Below are 15,947 nucleotides of genomic sequence, written 5' to 3'. Positions count from 1 at the left end.
ATAAATTATGACAAACTACCCTTGAACTAAATCACTTGTTTGTAAAACAAAAAAAAATCATAATTCTCTAAGAGCCTGTTTTCTTCAGCATTATTGTTGAACATTTTATACCAAACAATGGCGTATATTCATTTTATTTCACAAAAATAAAAATTGATATTTCAAAAATTATAAATTTGAGCAAATACATTTACTGTACAAGCAATTTTAGTTCAACTGAAAGACACATCATACTAAACTACTCAAATTGTATTTAAATTAAGAAAAAAGTTGGCTGTGTTACTTGTATGTAGATAATGGAATTGAGTTTATCAAGTCACACAATGTTGGCTACAAGTGCTTGAAATAAAGCTATTTTTGTTAAATGATAGAAGTTGGCTTGCTGCATAAAATTAATTATCACATCATCAGTGCTGTCTGTGGTTGTTTCAATGGTTGTCTGTTCTGATGTTTGTTCTGTTGTTTGTAAGGTTGGTACAGAGGTTGGGGGACTGGTCATTGTTGGTTTAGGTGATGAAGTTGCTGTGAAGGTTGTTTTTGAAGTTTTTATTATGGGTGAGGTTGTTGTCACTGTGCTTGGTGTGGTTGCTTTTGTTGTGGTTGTGTGGTCGCTTGTTGTGATAGGTACGGATGTTGAGGTAGGTGTTTCTGATGTAATTGTGGTTGATTTTGTTTTAATTGGTGCTGTGGTAGTTGTCGGTGTTGGCATTGATGTTGTTGATATTGGTGTTGTGATGGTTGGTATTTTTTCAGTGGTTGTCAATATTGCTGTTGGTGATGTTGTAGAAGGTGATTTTGTTGTGGTGGTCTGTACCATTGTTGTGGTTGGTGTTTTAGATGATGTAGTTGGGGTTGATGTTGTGGTCTGAGTTGATGAAGTTAATGTTGAGGTTGGTGTTGTTGATGAAATTGTTGTTGTTAGTGTTGATGTAGTTTGAGTTGGTGGTATTGTGGTTGATGATGTTGTTGTCGTTGGCATTGATGTAGTTGCAGGTGTTGTGGTTGGTTTAATAGTTGTGGTTGGTGTTGTAGTCAGCATTGTTGTTGTTGGTGTTGTTGTAGTCTCTGTTGCTGTTGTAGGCATTGTTGCTGTTACAGGTGTTGTTGTAGTTTGTGTTGTTGTTGGTGTTGTTGTAGTTGTCGGTGTTGTTGTCGTTGTAGACGTCGTCGTTGTTGTTGTAAGAGATGTTGATGTAGTTGAAGGTGTTGTTGTGGTTGTAGTTGTTGTAGTGGTCAGTGTTGTTGAAGACATTGTTGTAGACGTCATCGTTGTTGTAGGCAGAGTTGTTGAAGACATCGTTGTTGTTGTTGTGGTCGGTGTTGTAGTGGTCGGAGTTGTTGCAGGCATTGTTGTTGTAGGTGTTGTTGTTGTAGTGGGCGTTGTTGTTGTTGTAGGCGTTGTTGTAGTGGGCGTTGTTGTTGTTGTAGGCGTTGTTGTTGTAGGCATTGTTGTAGGCATTGTTGCAGTGGACGTTGTTGTTGTTGTTGTTGTTGTAGGTGTTGTTGTTGTAGTGGGCGTTGTTGTTGTTGTAGGCGTTGTTGTAGTGGGCGTTGTTGTTGTTGTAGGCGTTGTTGTTGTAGGCATTGTTGTAGGCGTTGTTGTAGTGGACGTTGTTGTTGTTGTTGTAGGTGTTGTTGTTGTAGTGGGCGTTGTTGTTGTTGTAGGCGTTGTTGTTGTAGTGGGCGTTGTTGTTGTAGGCGTTGTTGTAGGCATTGTTGTAGTGGGCGTTGTTGTTGTTGTTGTAGGTGTTGTTGTTGTAGTGGGCGTTGTTGTTGTTGTTGTAGGCGTTGTTGTTGTTGTAGGCGTTGTTGTTGTAGTGGGTGTTGTTGTTGTTGTAGGTGTTATTGTTGTAGTAAGTGTCCTGGTCGTTGTAGGTGGCATTGTTGTTGTAGGCGTTGTTGTTGTTGTAGGTGTTATTGTTGTAGTAAGTGTCCTGGTCGTTGTAGGTGGCATTGTTGTTGTAGGCGTTGTTGTTGTTGTTGGTGTTGTTGTTGTAGTTGGTGTCGAGGTCGTTGGTATATTAGTAGTTGTTGTTCCAATTAAACATGTGTGACAACAACTCCCCTCTCGGACATTTTGCGAGTACTGACTACACAGAGAGACATCACAGTTATAGCTGGGGTCATCACCCAGTGGACAGTTGTCTGCGAATTGATATAAAGAAGAGTTAAAAATCATAAGAAAGATCCGTTAAACTTTAATAGGGCTGTGTATCGGATGAAGATTTTGTATTTCGATATTTGGAATTGTATTGCGATTTTATAATGTATTGCAATACTTAAATATTTAAATGCTCTTGTCTTGTTAGTCCCCTACCGATGAAACTGGAGGGGACTATAGGTTTCCTCTGTGTCTGTCCGTCCTTCCGTCTGTCCGTCCGTCCGTCCATCCGTCGGTCTGTCTAGCTGTCCTACTTGGTTTTCCGCATTTTTTTTCTAAATGCTTGCAGATATTGGGCTGAATTTTGGTATGCGAGTGTATCTTGATGAGTTACATATCAAGTTTGAATTTCGTTTTGCTTCATTGATTTTTGACAGAATTATGGCATTTTTAATTTTTCAAAATGGTTTAAGATCGGGTTCGTGCTGCGCTAAATTCCGATGGTCAACATGATAAATATGAAGCGAGAAAAAGAGTTGAAAAATGAGCTGAATTTTCGTCTTTATGTGGATTATTTTATTAGTTTAAAGGCATTCAAAACCTCAACATTCAGCAGTTTTACCTTGGTCATAACTTTTGCATACCGGGTATTATAAAATGACATCCTGAAGAAAAAAAGGAACCCGATAGGGGACATGTATTGCTTATGCAATACTCTCAGAATGCTTGTTTTATTTAATTACCTCCATTTATAAGCATAGTGTTTAAAACTCATATTAATTGTAACAAAAAAGTTAAAAGTTGATTTCACTTCAGTTTGGCATCAAAATGCAACCACATAACAGAAGCAATTACCGTTTGTTCAATTGAAAACGGTTCTGACATCTTAAATTTCATATTTTACCCTATAAATCTAAAGCCTTAGCATTTTGCCGATATATCGGTATAATTATATACAGTATTTAGTATTGCAATACGATATTTTATGTCACGAATCGCAATATATTGGAATATCGATGTTATTGCATAGCCCTATTAAACTACAAAGGCAGTTTCACAACGGAATGGGCAAGTGAGATTCTGGACAAAAACAAAATACGTATGAAAAGGAGTAAAGGAAATTTCAAAAATTTTAAAAAGTACAAAATGTATAGGTATAAATGTATGCGTGTGTCTTGGAAGTTTGGTGGGTGGGGGATGGAGGGGGGCTTTGCGTTTACCATATTCTAGTACGTTTTCAAGGGAAACATCTTCGAGGGTTGCTAAACATTTAAAGAATACTTACCAAGTTTTGCATGACTGTCATTTTACATATCGGAGTACAAAAAGGCCTGATATGGCCTCACGGCACAGGAACAAAATCTGAGGTATCTGATAAATACAATTTGATATCAGCTAAATCAGGACAAAAAAATCTGCGCAAATTTGCAAAAAAGTGCTTCAGAAACAGGAATGATGACGTCAATGCCTACTCTGAATTGAGTTTCCTGCAAATGAAGTCGTCAAATGTCTTTCTCACATATCTAACACAATATCGTTTTGAATATTGTTTTGCAACAAACAAACATAATCGTTTGGCCTGTCTTTAAACGTTTGGGACAAACCTTCCCCTGTGTTTACTTTCAAAAAAGAGGTAAATCGACAACCACATATTCTCCAATTTATTTGGGAGGGGAGGGTAAGGGGGATCATCATGCCTCAATGTATTGGTTGCCTTACCTGGCACATCCAGAGCTTTTGTAGAACTGACACACTGTCCAAGCTGGCACCACTAAATCAAAGAAACATAAAAGAATGAGGCTCGAATCAAGTCAAAATTTTGCAAAGGAATCACATATTTACAAGAGGGTAGAATTCACCAGAAGTCAGTTTACCTTGTAATTACCACATGGGGTTCCATCAAACGTAAAATGGGCCGAGCATGAAGTACTTCCTGGAATACGACATCGTAGTTTGTGGCAAATTTCTGACCACTTGAGTATAGTACCAGTATACGTTTCCTGAAAAACAAGAGATGTTTGTAAAACATTTATGCCTATGATAATAGCATTTAATATCCAGATGAATCATATCGGTAGTAACTCTGTAAGTAATATTTTTACACTGACTAACTCAATATCCACATTTAATTCATTTCATCAGACTACCGGTATCCTATTCTAGATTTTGTTAACCAATAAATGCGTTTTGAATTTTCTTTTACACGTAGACACTTTCATTCACCCGATTTATTCCGGATTAACTTTGTTTCGTTTCTGGATGTGTGCACCAAACTGGACCCAAACTTTTAATTTCAAATCTTTATTTCAGAGTTTGTTCTTCGACATTTAAAGTACAAGTATTAAGTTTATGAAGTTATACCCGACAGACTGTGGAACCAACAGATGGTGCATACGTCATCGCGCATTGTTCGTCTGCTGTGAAGGCTTGGCTCTCTCGAGTGACCACATCCAAGTATGGTGGCATGTTACTCAAACAATTTCTAAAGGAGAAAGAAATCTGAATGTCACTTTCTAGCTGTCACCTGATAGCAAAATCACAACCTGACAAGAACGTAACGCTTGAAAAAAAAAACGATAAAAGGTTTTATATTTTGTAACTGAACAAGCATTATTGTTGGGGTTTTGTTGCAATTGTGTGCAAAAGACAGATTTGTTATGCGGGGATGTTGGATATATCTTACTCAAGTAAACCGCTAACGTAGGTCCCAATTGCTGCTCTTGAGCAAGCCGAGAATTTGTACGTGTTTAGCGCCATATCGGGACTAAGATTGGCGGGATTTGGTAAAATTCCCGCCATTAAATTAAAATTACTGGACGGACACGCCCCCGTGTCATGTGATGCACCAATGCTAGAAAGAAAAGAGAAAAATGTTATGCTAGTGAACTTCCTGGTATCAACGGAGACAAAAACTTGATAAAATTTGAAGTAATTGTATAAACAACATTTTCCCCACCTGTGACCAAGCTCGTGAGCACCTATGTGAATGGCGATGGCATTAAATGTTTCCTCATTAACGGATGCTGCGTAAGAATTGCATACCCTGGACAGATAGGCAATACCTGAAACATTAGATATTGGTAAGCATTGGTCAATACATTAGTATAGCCTATATAATGTCAACATTTTACAAAAGAAAGGGAAGATTCTTACCTATAGTTCTGTCATCTGTCGATGTTTCTGCCAGATTATACCTGTGGTAAAACGCACACAAATAAAAACAATGATATTCATCATCATTTTATTTCATCATCATGTTTCTTTATTTCTTGGAGAGTTTGCAGGAATCTTACCCCGTGTACAAAGCAGCATGATCGTGTCTTGGTAACACCGATTTCTGGGCATTGGACCAAATGGCGAAATCCATCAGAGTGTTTCCATCATACACCTTATTCCCACTAATCACATTGTTCTCTGTCCAATTGGACGACTTCTGGTCCTAAAAGCAACAGGTCTATCTTGTAGTAGATTCTATAACTACCATACTTTTCAATTACCGTATTTTCTTTAAACATAACGCTGATGCATTCATTTTAAGGTTGCGCTTACCATTGCCAGTACAATTCCAGCTATAGCCACACGTAAGTCGCCCTGAGGGGTCTGCGCCGTCTTAAATCGGGTGTCTATCTGCAAAAATAATTTAAAATATCAATCTAAGATGAATGGAGTGGGATACCCACTTATAAGTAACAAACTTTGATAGTTGCCCTCTTGTAACATAAAATCCACTCCCCAAGGCGAAATAGGATTTTCGAGTTAGAAATCTTCCTTTTTTGCTTGTCAAGTTTTTAAAGTAAATTTTCAAAACCCCCTCCCCCATCCCCGCCCTTAAAAAACGATGTTGCATGTCTTTTGTGGAAGCATTTCATATAGACTAATACCTTATTTACCACTGAAAGGTAATACATATTGTTTTATTCATAAGAATAGACATATATAGTATATATTTATATAGAAGGACTTTGTAGGTACTCTCATCCCATTATGTTAGAAAAAAACATGGTTGTTATTGAATAATTGAATTAGTAATATATAAAGGGTGTTAAGAAAGTTCGTTCCACATTTTTCTTTTATTTTCAAAAAGAAATACGATGAGAAGATATTTACAATTTGTGATATTTCATGTTTATAGAGTCCATTCTTGCTACTTATAAGGTTTTAACTGTCTTTTGTTAAATCAAGTCGGATGTTTTTTTTATGGCATAAGTTCATCGGATACCCAAAGGGTGATCTCATTTTTTCTCATCACCGGGTGATAACAATACATTTGAAAAAAGAGAATTTACATAAAATTTACACTTAGATCAACAGCATAAGGGGAGGGCAGGTATTAAAACAGATTATGTCTGTTCAGAAAAATCAGGGATAACGCATATTTGTGAAATATATTAAGCACACAGGTCAAAACATCCTTTCAAACATTAAGCAAAAATTATCAAATCTGTGAAAAATTCCAAAACGACAATTCTATTCTATTGAAAAGTGATCTATCGTTCTTATATACCTACGCTCATCAGCTTGTCTGATGCAAGATAAGATATGAAGAAAAAGCAGTAAATTGTCCTTTATTTTCACTCAAAATGACCAGCACTTCTATCATTCGAGCTTTAAAGATGTTATATATATTTTCATATGGAAGAAAAATCCTATAAGTTCCTGCTAGAAATGAATTGCTAGAAATCTAAAGCACACTCTTGTGATTTTGTCTGACTTGAAAATTCATCGCTTTAGTTAAGCACTACTTTGAAATGCGTTTTGAAAATTGATGAATCATGGCTTGTTGTTTTTGTTTTGGTTCTTAATTCCTATATAACTTTGAGTAGTACGCCTCCTTTGGCTAAAATTTATACTCTGAACTACAATAAAAGCTGTACTCTCTCAGTAAAAATAAAAAAACCGAAGGATTTTTGAAAATATTTCATCCTGGAACGAACTTTCTTAACACCCCTTACTATGAAAAAACATAGATGTCAACTGTCTTACCCCATTTACAAGATAGAGGTAGTATTTGGTTATTGCATTTTTGGCTTCTTCATTTCTTTGGTTGTCATTGGTTGCATTTGACATGGACTTCCAGCTGTAACGTAACAAAAGTATTAGTACACATGATTTTAATACGTTTACATTTTTACCATGTGATTTCTAGATGTTAGTACTGATTTCATAAACACTCACATGATGAAGTTCACTACTCTGCACACACTACGTATTGACTTTGATAGTACTCACATGATGAAGTTCGCGTAGTCTACACACACCAAGTACTCCACGTACAACTGATTAGTACTTCTTTTGTTCCATCTGTGGCTCTTTGCAAACTCTATGCAAGAAAATTATATATATCTTCTGAAAGTCACTGTCACAAATCTTCTGAAAGTCACTGTCACAATAAGTCTAAAATATCTTACGCTTTCCTGGCTTTATCTAGAAAACATATTTCGCATTCCAAGAAAATTACAATTACTGAGTATCTAAATCTCAACCAGAGGTAAAAGAGCCTTTAAAACGTTCATCTGAGCTCAAAAAACCCATTAAGGATCCACGGATGTATAAAATGAAGCAAAAAGTGATAAACGATATTTTGCCTAAAATCATGAAAAATACAAATGATCGGAGATCCACAAAACAGCAGTGCTCCGTAGCAAATCATAATGACGCTGTTCTCTTTATGTCAATTTATTTGCCGGTTTATACACTGACATACGCAAGGTACCTTACCTACTGATATTTTTCCAAGATATTCTAAATTTAAATTTATAATACCATCACATGTTCTTGGACAAAAAATCAGCATGCGTTACCAGGGGTTTTGAAAAGATATCAAATTTTGAAAATCTTTGCATTATTCAAAAAAAAAATGTATAAAAATTACAAAGCAAAAATTCCAGATGTTTTTTCATCAAGAATTGTTTTAGAAGAGGTGTACAAATCCATATATAGACATTAAAAATATTGCACACGTGTCCTTCCTTTAGTGGAACTCTTCAACTCCAGTGAAGAACCAAATAAAGTTCAAACTACGTTGCGTATGACCTTAACTGATATCTTTAGAGTCCAACCCGCCTTAATAACATTCGACGTCTCTATATACGCGTGAAAAGTTTTGGAACAGGACTTAATACAACATACAAACAATCAATCAAATTATTCTTCCTTCTTACCATTGCTTTCTCTTCTTTTCCTTTCACTGAACCCCTGTAAAAACAAACAAATCTTTTACTTCCGGTGATGTTATATTATGTTGATTTTTTTTCCAATGAAATTATAATTAGTAAAAAAAAAAATCAATAATCATTGAATCATCAGATACAAATATAAAATATTTGTTATTTCCATTGGTGAAAGAAAACTTACCATGCCGGGATCTATGATAAATGGTCCTTGCGTGGATGATGTAGGCATGGAACCCTCCATCACCCTCTGTGGTCTTAGTCCATCCGACTGAGAGGGTTCGTTGTCTATAGAATGAAAAGAACTGTACACTGAGCATTTTCCTTAAATTGTACAATGACAAAGCAACCTTTACACTGTTAAACAACTATGTTAGTTGGAAGGGTTGATACGGATGAATTAACCCCTATCATAGTTTTGAACGAAAACCAAGTCTCTAATCTAATCCATGTTTCTAAATTCGAGGTTTGCCTACTAATAATAAACATATCGTTCCCGAAGTCGAGGGAATCCTTTTCCAGCCTCAGTACATTGTGGATCCGGATAGTGGCAGGGTGAGGGGTGGTGTTGGAGAATGGGGGTTCCACGATCTTAACAGACCGCCTCGTTCTGGAAGTCACCGGTTCAATGGAGTAAAAATCTGTCCCGATGATGTAGTTTGCGTGCTGAAACAAAGTATATTGCAAAATTTGTAGAAAGGTCTTCATTAACTAGACTCAGAGAAAAGACAAACATATTCTACTTTCAAATGCATAGAATCTGTGCACATGGTATTAATAGTCATTTGAAGGCCACAAATTCAAGAGCTACTCGTATAAGTTGGTACCTTACCAATTCAAACCTTGTATAGTCATCTTCAGGAAAACGCACCAATGCATTGGCTCCCATTTCAGTGCCTTGATACAAGGCAAAATCTCTCTGAAAAAAGAAAAAAATAACATGTATTATATCGACTTAATTATATTTACGTATATATAATATATGTTTAGATAAAAATATCTTTTTTATGTTAAAAAATGTTTTATTTGTTATTTTTTTTTAATAAAATTTACATCTGTAAAACATTGAGACTTGTCGCAAAAAATTGTGTTGCAACGTCATACTAGTTATTCCATAAAAATATCACTCAAGGTGTTTTTTCCAAAGAGATTAAAAGGACCATGATCTGATTTGATTGTTATTGGTAAATTGTAACAAAGTCAGAGATAACAATCTACAAAATATACATATGTAAGATCTCTATCCCTACTAACACAAATTACATACATGAACACCAACACGTTTGTGATTTGGTGATTGCAATTGATTTATGGTACACGGAATCATCCCCTTAAGGTTTATTAAAGCTGTCAATTCAATACAACAATTTAGCATATAGTTGAATTTTTGTCCCTGACAATCCAACTTACTTGCTAACTAAAAAGATAACCAAACAGAGTAAAAAGCACCTGTCCAAAAATATATATATGTACATATAATTATACAATCCATAATAATGAGTCAAGTTTATATTTATATATAAAAGTCAGTTTAAAACAATTTTCTAGCCTAAAAACTAGACTTAAGTATTTACGGCGGAGATAAGGCTTTTTTTAAAAGTTAGTCAAAGGTATTAATACCTAACTTATCGCCAATTACAACTTGAATTCATCTATGTTATACATACATTATCTTATTTCCATTTATTTTATTTTAAGTTAAAGTTCTATTCTTGTAAAAACCAAAATAATCTTTCGTATTTTTGGTAAATGCAATCATCATGAAACACGAGAAAAAAAGGAATTTCAAAATTCATGTAGACGGGTAAACCTTTAGGCAAGTTAAACTAAAAAAGAAATAGAAATATATTAAGACATTGTAAAAGCTACCTGTAAACTAAATTTTGTGTCATTGACCACTCGTCCGCCGGTCCACAAGAGAATTGGAGGAACTTTGACCAAATCATTTCTGGTTAGATCTAATCGCACATCGCCGTCACTGGTGGTGAATTTAAAGAGCAGTTTATCCGGAAATGTGTGGGCCGACCGTTTCCTTCGAGCATGGTCTTGTGTGAGTAATATCTGAATTGGCACTAATTCTGAAAAAAATATATTCAAACAATATTACAGAAAATATTCCTTGATTGATTTTTGATTAAAAATAGAGCCAAGTAAAAATTTGAAAGATGGTTTATTGTGTTTAGATGGTGGAATACGTCTAGATGAATCTCTTGAAAATAGCCCTTGCTTGAACTGACCTCATTGGAATGAGTATGGCTCTAAATATTTTGGTTGAGGCTATCTTTATGGAATGAGAGTATTGTGTCCCTGAATGAACATATGGCTTTATTTGTTACACACAATGTAGAGTAGATTGGTTAATAGGTACATGTATGTATTACCTGATTGGCTGAAATGGGGTATGTAATTTTTTTTTTCATGTTAAAGTAAAAGTATTAATGTTTGAAATAATTGATTGAATGTATGAATATTACAGAAATGTAGAAATACCAGGAGAGATTGTAGGATCGGGGGTTAATTTTTTTGGCAAAGTTTTATTTACTGCTGATAGCTCATCTAGCGAAGATGCTGATAGCTATAAGTTGTAAACAACTGCAATTTTGACCTATAAACGCCATGGGACCCCATATTTTTTTGGCCTTTTTAAAAAATAAGTGCTTGGATTAAAGTTTCAAATAATGCCTAGGATTTGTCTGAAATTAAATTAGTATGGTACTGAGAGGGCAAAAAGTTTTTTTTATACTTTAAATTTAACTTATGAACCTTTCTACAAGTATTTAGGAGTAATCTTTGATGAGGATTGTGATTTTAAGAGAAATGCGGAAAATTTAGGAAAATCTGGAGGACGAGCTCTCGGATCTATGATATCTAAAATTCACTCCCTCAAAATGGTCGGATTCGAAACGTTTGAAAAGTTATATCTCAACTGTGTTGCTCCCATTCTGGACTACTGCAGCGGAGTTTGGGGAACCACAAATTATTATTGTACAGAGATGGTGCAGTCCCGCGCCTTACGGTATTTTCTTGGAGTACACCGATTCACACCATTGATTGCAATCCAAGGCGAATGTGGCTGGATGCCATGCTACTTTCGACAGCAGATTAACGTCTTGCGATTATGGAATCGTCTGATGATATTAGAAAACGACCGTCTGACAAAGAAAATTTTTCTATGGGATAGGGAACAAAATAACAAAACGAACTGGACTTCAAAAACTAAATTACTTCTTGATTCTCTAAATATGCCAGATATCTACACAAATTTATCAATTTGCAGCTTAGAACTTGCAAAAAGACTCCTCTGTCAACAGATTGAAACAAAATGGACTTTTGCAAAAAATTCCCAAACTAAGAACTTACCGTCTCTTTAAAAATCAATACAAATTGGAGGATTACGTTTCTATGGATTTGACAAAACCGATAAGATTGGCAATGTTTCGTTGCGGTGTATTACCACTCCGAATTGAAACCGGACGTTATAAATCTGAGCCACCCCAACATAGAATTTGCCAGTTTTGTAACAATAATGAAATCGAAAATGAAAAACATTTTTTATTACACTGCAAATTATATGAAATTAAAAGGATTTCTTTCGTAAAATAGGATTTAAAAATTTATCAGATTTGTCTTTAGATTACACATTCTTTTCAGATATTTTATGTAAATTTCCCAGACAATCTGCAAATTTTATATTTGATGCTTTTAAAACTCGCCAGAACTTCATAAAAAGAACATTCTAATATCATTTATCTTCATTCTGTGCCTTTGTATATAAGAATTGTCAAAATATTAACAGTGACATATAGGTCCTTTGGGCCGGGTGTAAGAAACTAAACTTATTGTTGTAAAATATATTGTATTACTGTAACAATACACATGTCACTATAATAAATAATTTACTTACTTACTTACTTATACAGTTCTATGGGAAAATAATTGGTAATCTTTTCCCTTTATACGCAAGTTTATCGAAATATCATGGTCATCCCCACTAGTCACTAACTAAAAGTTCATTTACCCCGTGATCAGAAAGATAACACTCCTTGTTAAATTATACTACAACTATGTGTATACTTTTAGCATAAATTTGATTTCTTTCAAAAGTCCGTATTAAGAAAACTCTGAACACTGATATTTTTTAAAAAATATATCTTTATATGTCATATTAAGATATTCAATCGAGTTTTCATCATATGTTATGCTAAGGAAATGTTTGGACAATAAGTCAATATAAGTCTATTAGAAAAATATTGCCGTTTTCTGAAAAAAAAAGTTTTATTTAAAATTAAGATTCCAAATTCCCTCTGAATTTTCAATTACGATTAAAAATGAACTGCATTTTAGGACAAAAAGAAATTTTTAATATGAAAAATAAATAAAGATTTAATAGACATTTAATACCATTAAGAGTTATCTTTCTTATGAGAGTAGCAATGAAACTTAAGCAAGTGTTACAATATTCTTTTCTCTAGTAAACTTTAAAATGTGGTGAATTCAAAACATATTACACAGTTTATTTATATTGTAAGAAATAAGTAAGTTCTAAATCGTTCATTATTAAATTCCATTTAGAGTAAAACCATTAACACTGGAACATGCATTTGTTGGCACCAACCTTCAGTTAGAGAGTCCTGAATATTTCGTTTTCTGGACTGGGACGGAAATGCACATGATAAGGAAAGAAGACTTACGAAAAACAAAATATTCATCTTAATTCCAAATCACCCTCTGTCAACTCATTTCGTGTATCCGAAATTTATTGGCTGAACACTTAAAAAGGGAAACACTAAAAGAATTCTAAAATTTACATTAGAATTCTAAAATTCACATTATCTCCATATATTGTAAGTCACAGAGGGTAAAAAACCTCATCCTGTTTATTGGTGATTTTAATAATACGTTCAATGCCCATCTAACGTACCCTCGGCTAAAATGAGACTACGCTGGATGCGGTTGGATGAACTCAGACCATTACTGGACCAACCCAGTAATGGTAAGTCTGACAATAAAACAAAAACATTATCTTTAATCTGATAGTCACGGGTCGCTGACTCTTTACGTCTGTGTATGCCTAACACAGAAGGCCCCTGGCCTCCAGGGTGTGAAAAGCTGGTCTGAGCGAATTGTCCCTCGTAGTGAAAATGTGACGTTTTAATCAGACCATCAGCGATTATCGTTATAAATAGGAAAACAGCATTCCAATGTGTAACTGTGTTTTTCTTTGACATGTATTACAACGTTCTTACGTGGACATTGTAATATTGTGACACACAGTATCTTTGAGTGGGATGGCTATTATACACGATTTATATTTTGAGAATGATTTCCGTTACCTTGGTATCTCGTGTCCAATAATTTTTAACATAAATCTATTTGTATATAAATAAGTTTAGAACAAAGGTCTTAGATTATTAGAATTTATTTCCTTGGGAGGAGACTTAATATCATGTCAACAAGTTTAGAAAAGTGGATAATTCTTTGAATTTTTTTCTCCTTAGATTTGGAAAATGATATAGACTTGGAAAATATTAATTAATATTTCATTAAAATTACAAATATGGACAAATCACACTCAGTAGAGGTTTACAGATGAAAACAAATTTCAGAATATGTTAGCTTGGTGCTAAAAGTGTAATATAAACTTTAAAAATACATACCAACCCATTGAATTTTATGGGGAAAAGCAAAATGGTAACAAGAGGCCCATGGGCCTTATAGGTCACCTGAGTATCGTGCCACAACTTTCCAACAATTGAATTTGATTCATGTTTTAAACTAGAGGCCATGAAATTCACAATTTTGAAAGGGACACCATTGCTTATCATAATTATACACTCAGCATGCTTATTTTGGTTACTTAATACCCAGAGGTAGATCAGAGTAACAAAGAGAAAATGCATTTCCACTTTTAGTGAATTTCAGGGCCCCTGGGTCAGGGCTTCTTGTGTTAGCGCAGGTCCACAGTTGAGCTCCCCATCCCACAGGAACCACTGACCCTGGGGCCATATCTTTCAAAATTTTGGATTTTTTTTAAAAATCTAATTTCATCATGCTGTTAATTAATACCAAAGTGCAGATTTCAAAGCATTAAATTATTTCAGACTATCCCCCCCTCAAAGTACCTCTGTCCCAGGGGCCAGGAAATTAACGATTTTTGGAAGAAACAGGTTTTTTTGTCACAAATATATACTAAGAGCATTTGGCATTATACCCAACAAAAAAGGAAAAGATTTTCAAAGGATTCATGCACTTTCACTATATAAACATTAGAGCCCCACCCTAACACAAGAAGCCCTAACCCAGGGACCCTGAAATTCAAAAATCTCAAAGAGGCATCCTTCCTCCTCATAACTATGTTCATAGTTCATTGGTTAAATACTCAGGTGCAGAAAAGAAGAGTTTTAAAGAATTTATGCATTTTCACTATATAATCAATAAAGCCCCGCCCTAACACCAGAACCCCCAACCCAGGGGCCATGAAATTCACAATTTTGGAAGAGATAGACTTATTTAACACAACTATGTACTTGGTTAGTTTATTTAATACTCAGGAGCAAAGAAGAAATTTTTCAAAGAAATAATTCATTTTTTACTATATAATATACATAGCCCCGCCCTAGCACTAGAACCCCTGACCCTGGGGCCATGAAATTCACAATTTTGGAAGAGGCAGCATTATTCAACATAGCTATGCACTTGCTTAGTTTATTTAATGCCCATGAGCAGAGAAGAAGAATTTCAAAGAATTTTTGCATTTTCACTATATAATCTATATAGCCCCACCCTACCACTGGAACCCCTGATCATGGGGCCATTAAATTCACAATCTGAAAAGAGGCAGTCTTATTCAACATAACTATGCACTTGGTTAGTTTATTTAATGCCCACAAACAGAAAAGAAGAATTTCAAAGAATTTGTGCATTTTCACTATATAATTTATATAGCCCCGCCCTAGCACTAGAACCCCTGACCCTGGGGCCATGAAATTCACAATTTTGGGAAAGGCGGTCATTTTCAATTTACCTTTGCACTTGGTTAGTTTATCTAATGCCCAGGAACAAAAAAGAAGAATTTCAAAGAAATAATGCATTTTCACTATATAACCTGTTTAGCCCCGCCCTAGCACTAGAACCCCTGACCCTGGGGCCATGAATTTCACAATTTTGGTAGAGGACTTATTGCTGATCACAATCATACCAACAGTTTGACTGCTTGATGTCCAGGAGTAAAGAAGAAGATTTATAAATATTGCACTAATTTTAGTGGTTTTTGCCCCACCCCCAGGCCCCAGGGGGGCAGGGACCATGAAATTCACAATTTTTGTTTCCCTTCACCCATAGATGCTATATGCCAAATTTGGTTGAAATTGGTTCAGTGGTTTCAGAGAAGAAGCTGAAAATGTTCAAATGTTAACGCACGACGAACGACGGACGACGACGGACGAAAACAGATAGCAATAGGTCACCTGAGTTTACTCAGGTGACCTAAAAATCAGTTTTTGTGATTTTTCTGATTTTTCACCATTTTGCGTTTCCTCATAAAATTTACCTGGCTTTGGTATATTTTTGTAAAGTTTATATTACACTTTAAGCACCAAGGTAAGAAAAGAAAAATGAATTTAGAAAATCTCAGTTCCCCATTACCATTCAATTGGGAGTTTACTACCAATATTTAT

The 15,947-nt window shown here is 35.0% G+C and overlaps 1 protein-coding gene across 1 annotated transcript; it reads right to left on the bottom strand.

The window, feature by feature from the left end:
* Positions 1–277: 277 nt before the first annotated feature.
* On the bottom strand, positions 278–13,118 carry LOC134258695 (mucin-2-like). The gene is made up of 17 exons (XM_062741235.1): positions 12,887–13,118; positions 10,141–10,349; positions 9,104–9,190; positions 8,748–8,937; positions 8,456–8,559; positions 8,263–8,296; positions 7,331–7,421; positions 7,085–7,178; positions 5,651–5,728; positions 5,395–5,540; positions 5,255–5,295; positions 5,058–5,163; positions 4,785–4,952; positions 4,463–4,583; positions 3,976–4,101; positions 3,821–3,872; positions 278–2,145 (listed from the first exon to the last, which is right to left on the bottom strand). The coding sequence occupies exons 1-17, from the start codon at positions 12,978–12,980 to the stop codon at positions 317–319; spliced, it is 3,570 nt and encodes a 1,189-aa protein (XP_062597219.1). The 5' UTR covers positions 12,981–13,118; the 3' UTR covers positions 278–316.
* Between the last annotated feature and the right edge of the window lie 2,829 nt (positions 13,119–15,947).

Source organism: Saccostrea cucullata, unplaced genomic scaffold, assembly GCF_032062105.1.
Source record: "Saccostrea cucullata isolate Sc308-1 unplaced genomic scaffold, CSIRO_AGI_Scuc_v1 ctg27, whole genome shotgun sequence".
NCBI classification, from domain to species: Eukaryota; Metazoa; Mollusca; class Bivalvia; order Ostreida; family Ostreidae; genus Saccostrea; species Saccostrea cuccullata.
Note: the sequence above shows the minus strand (reverse complement) of the source record. Positions and strands in the feature narration are given on the sequence as shown.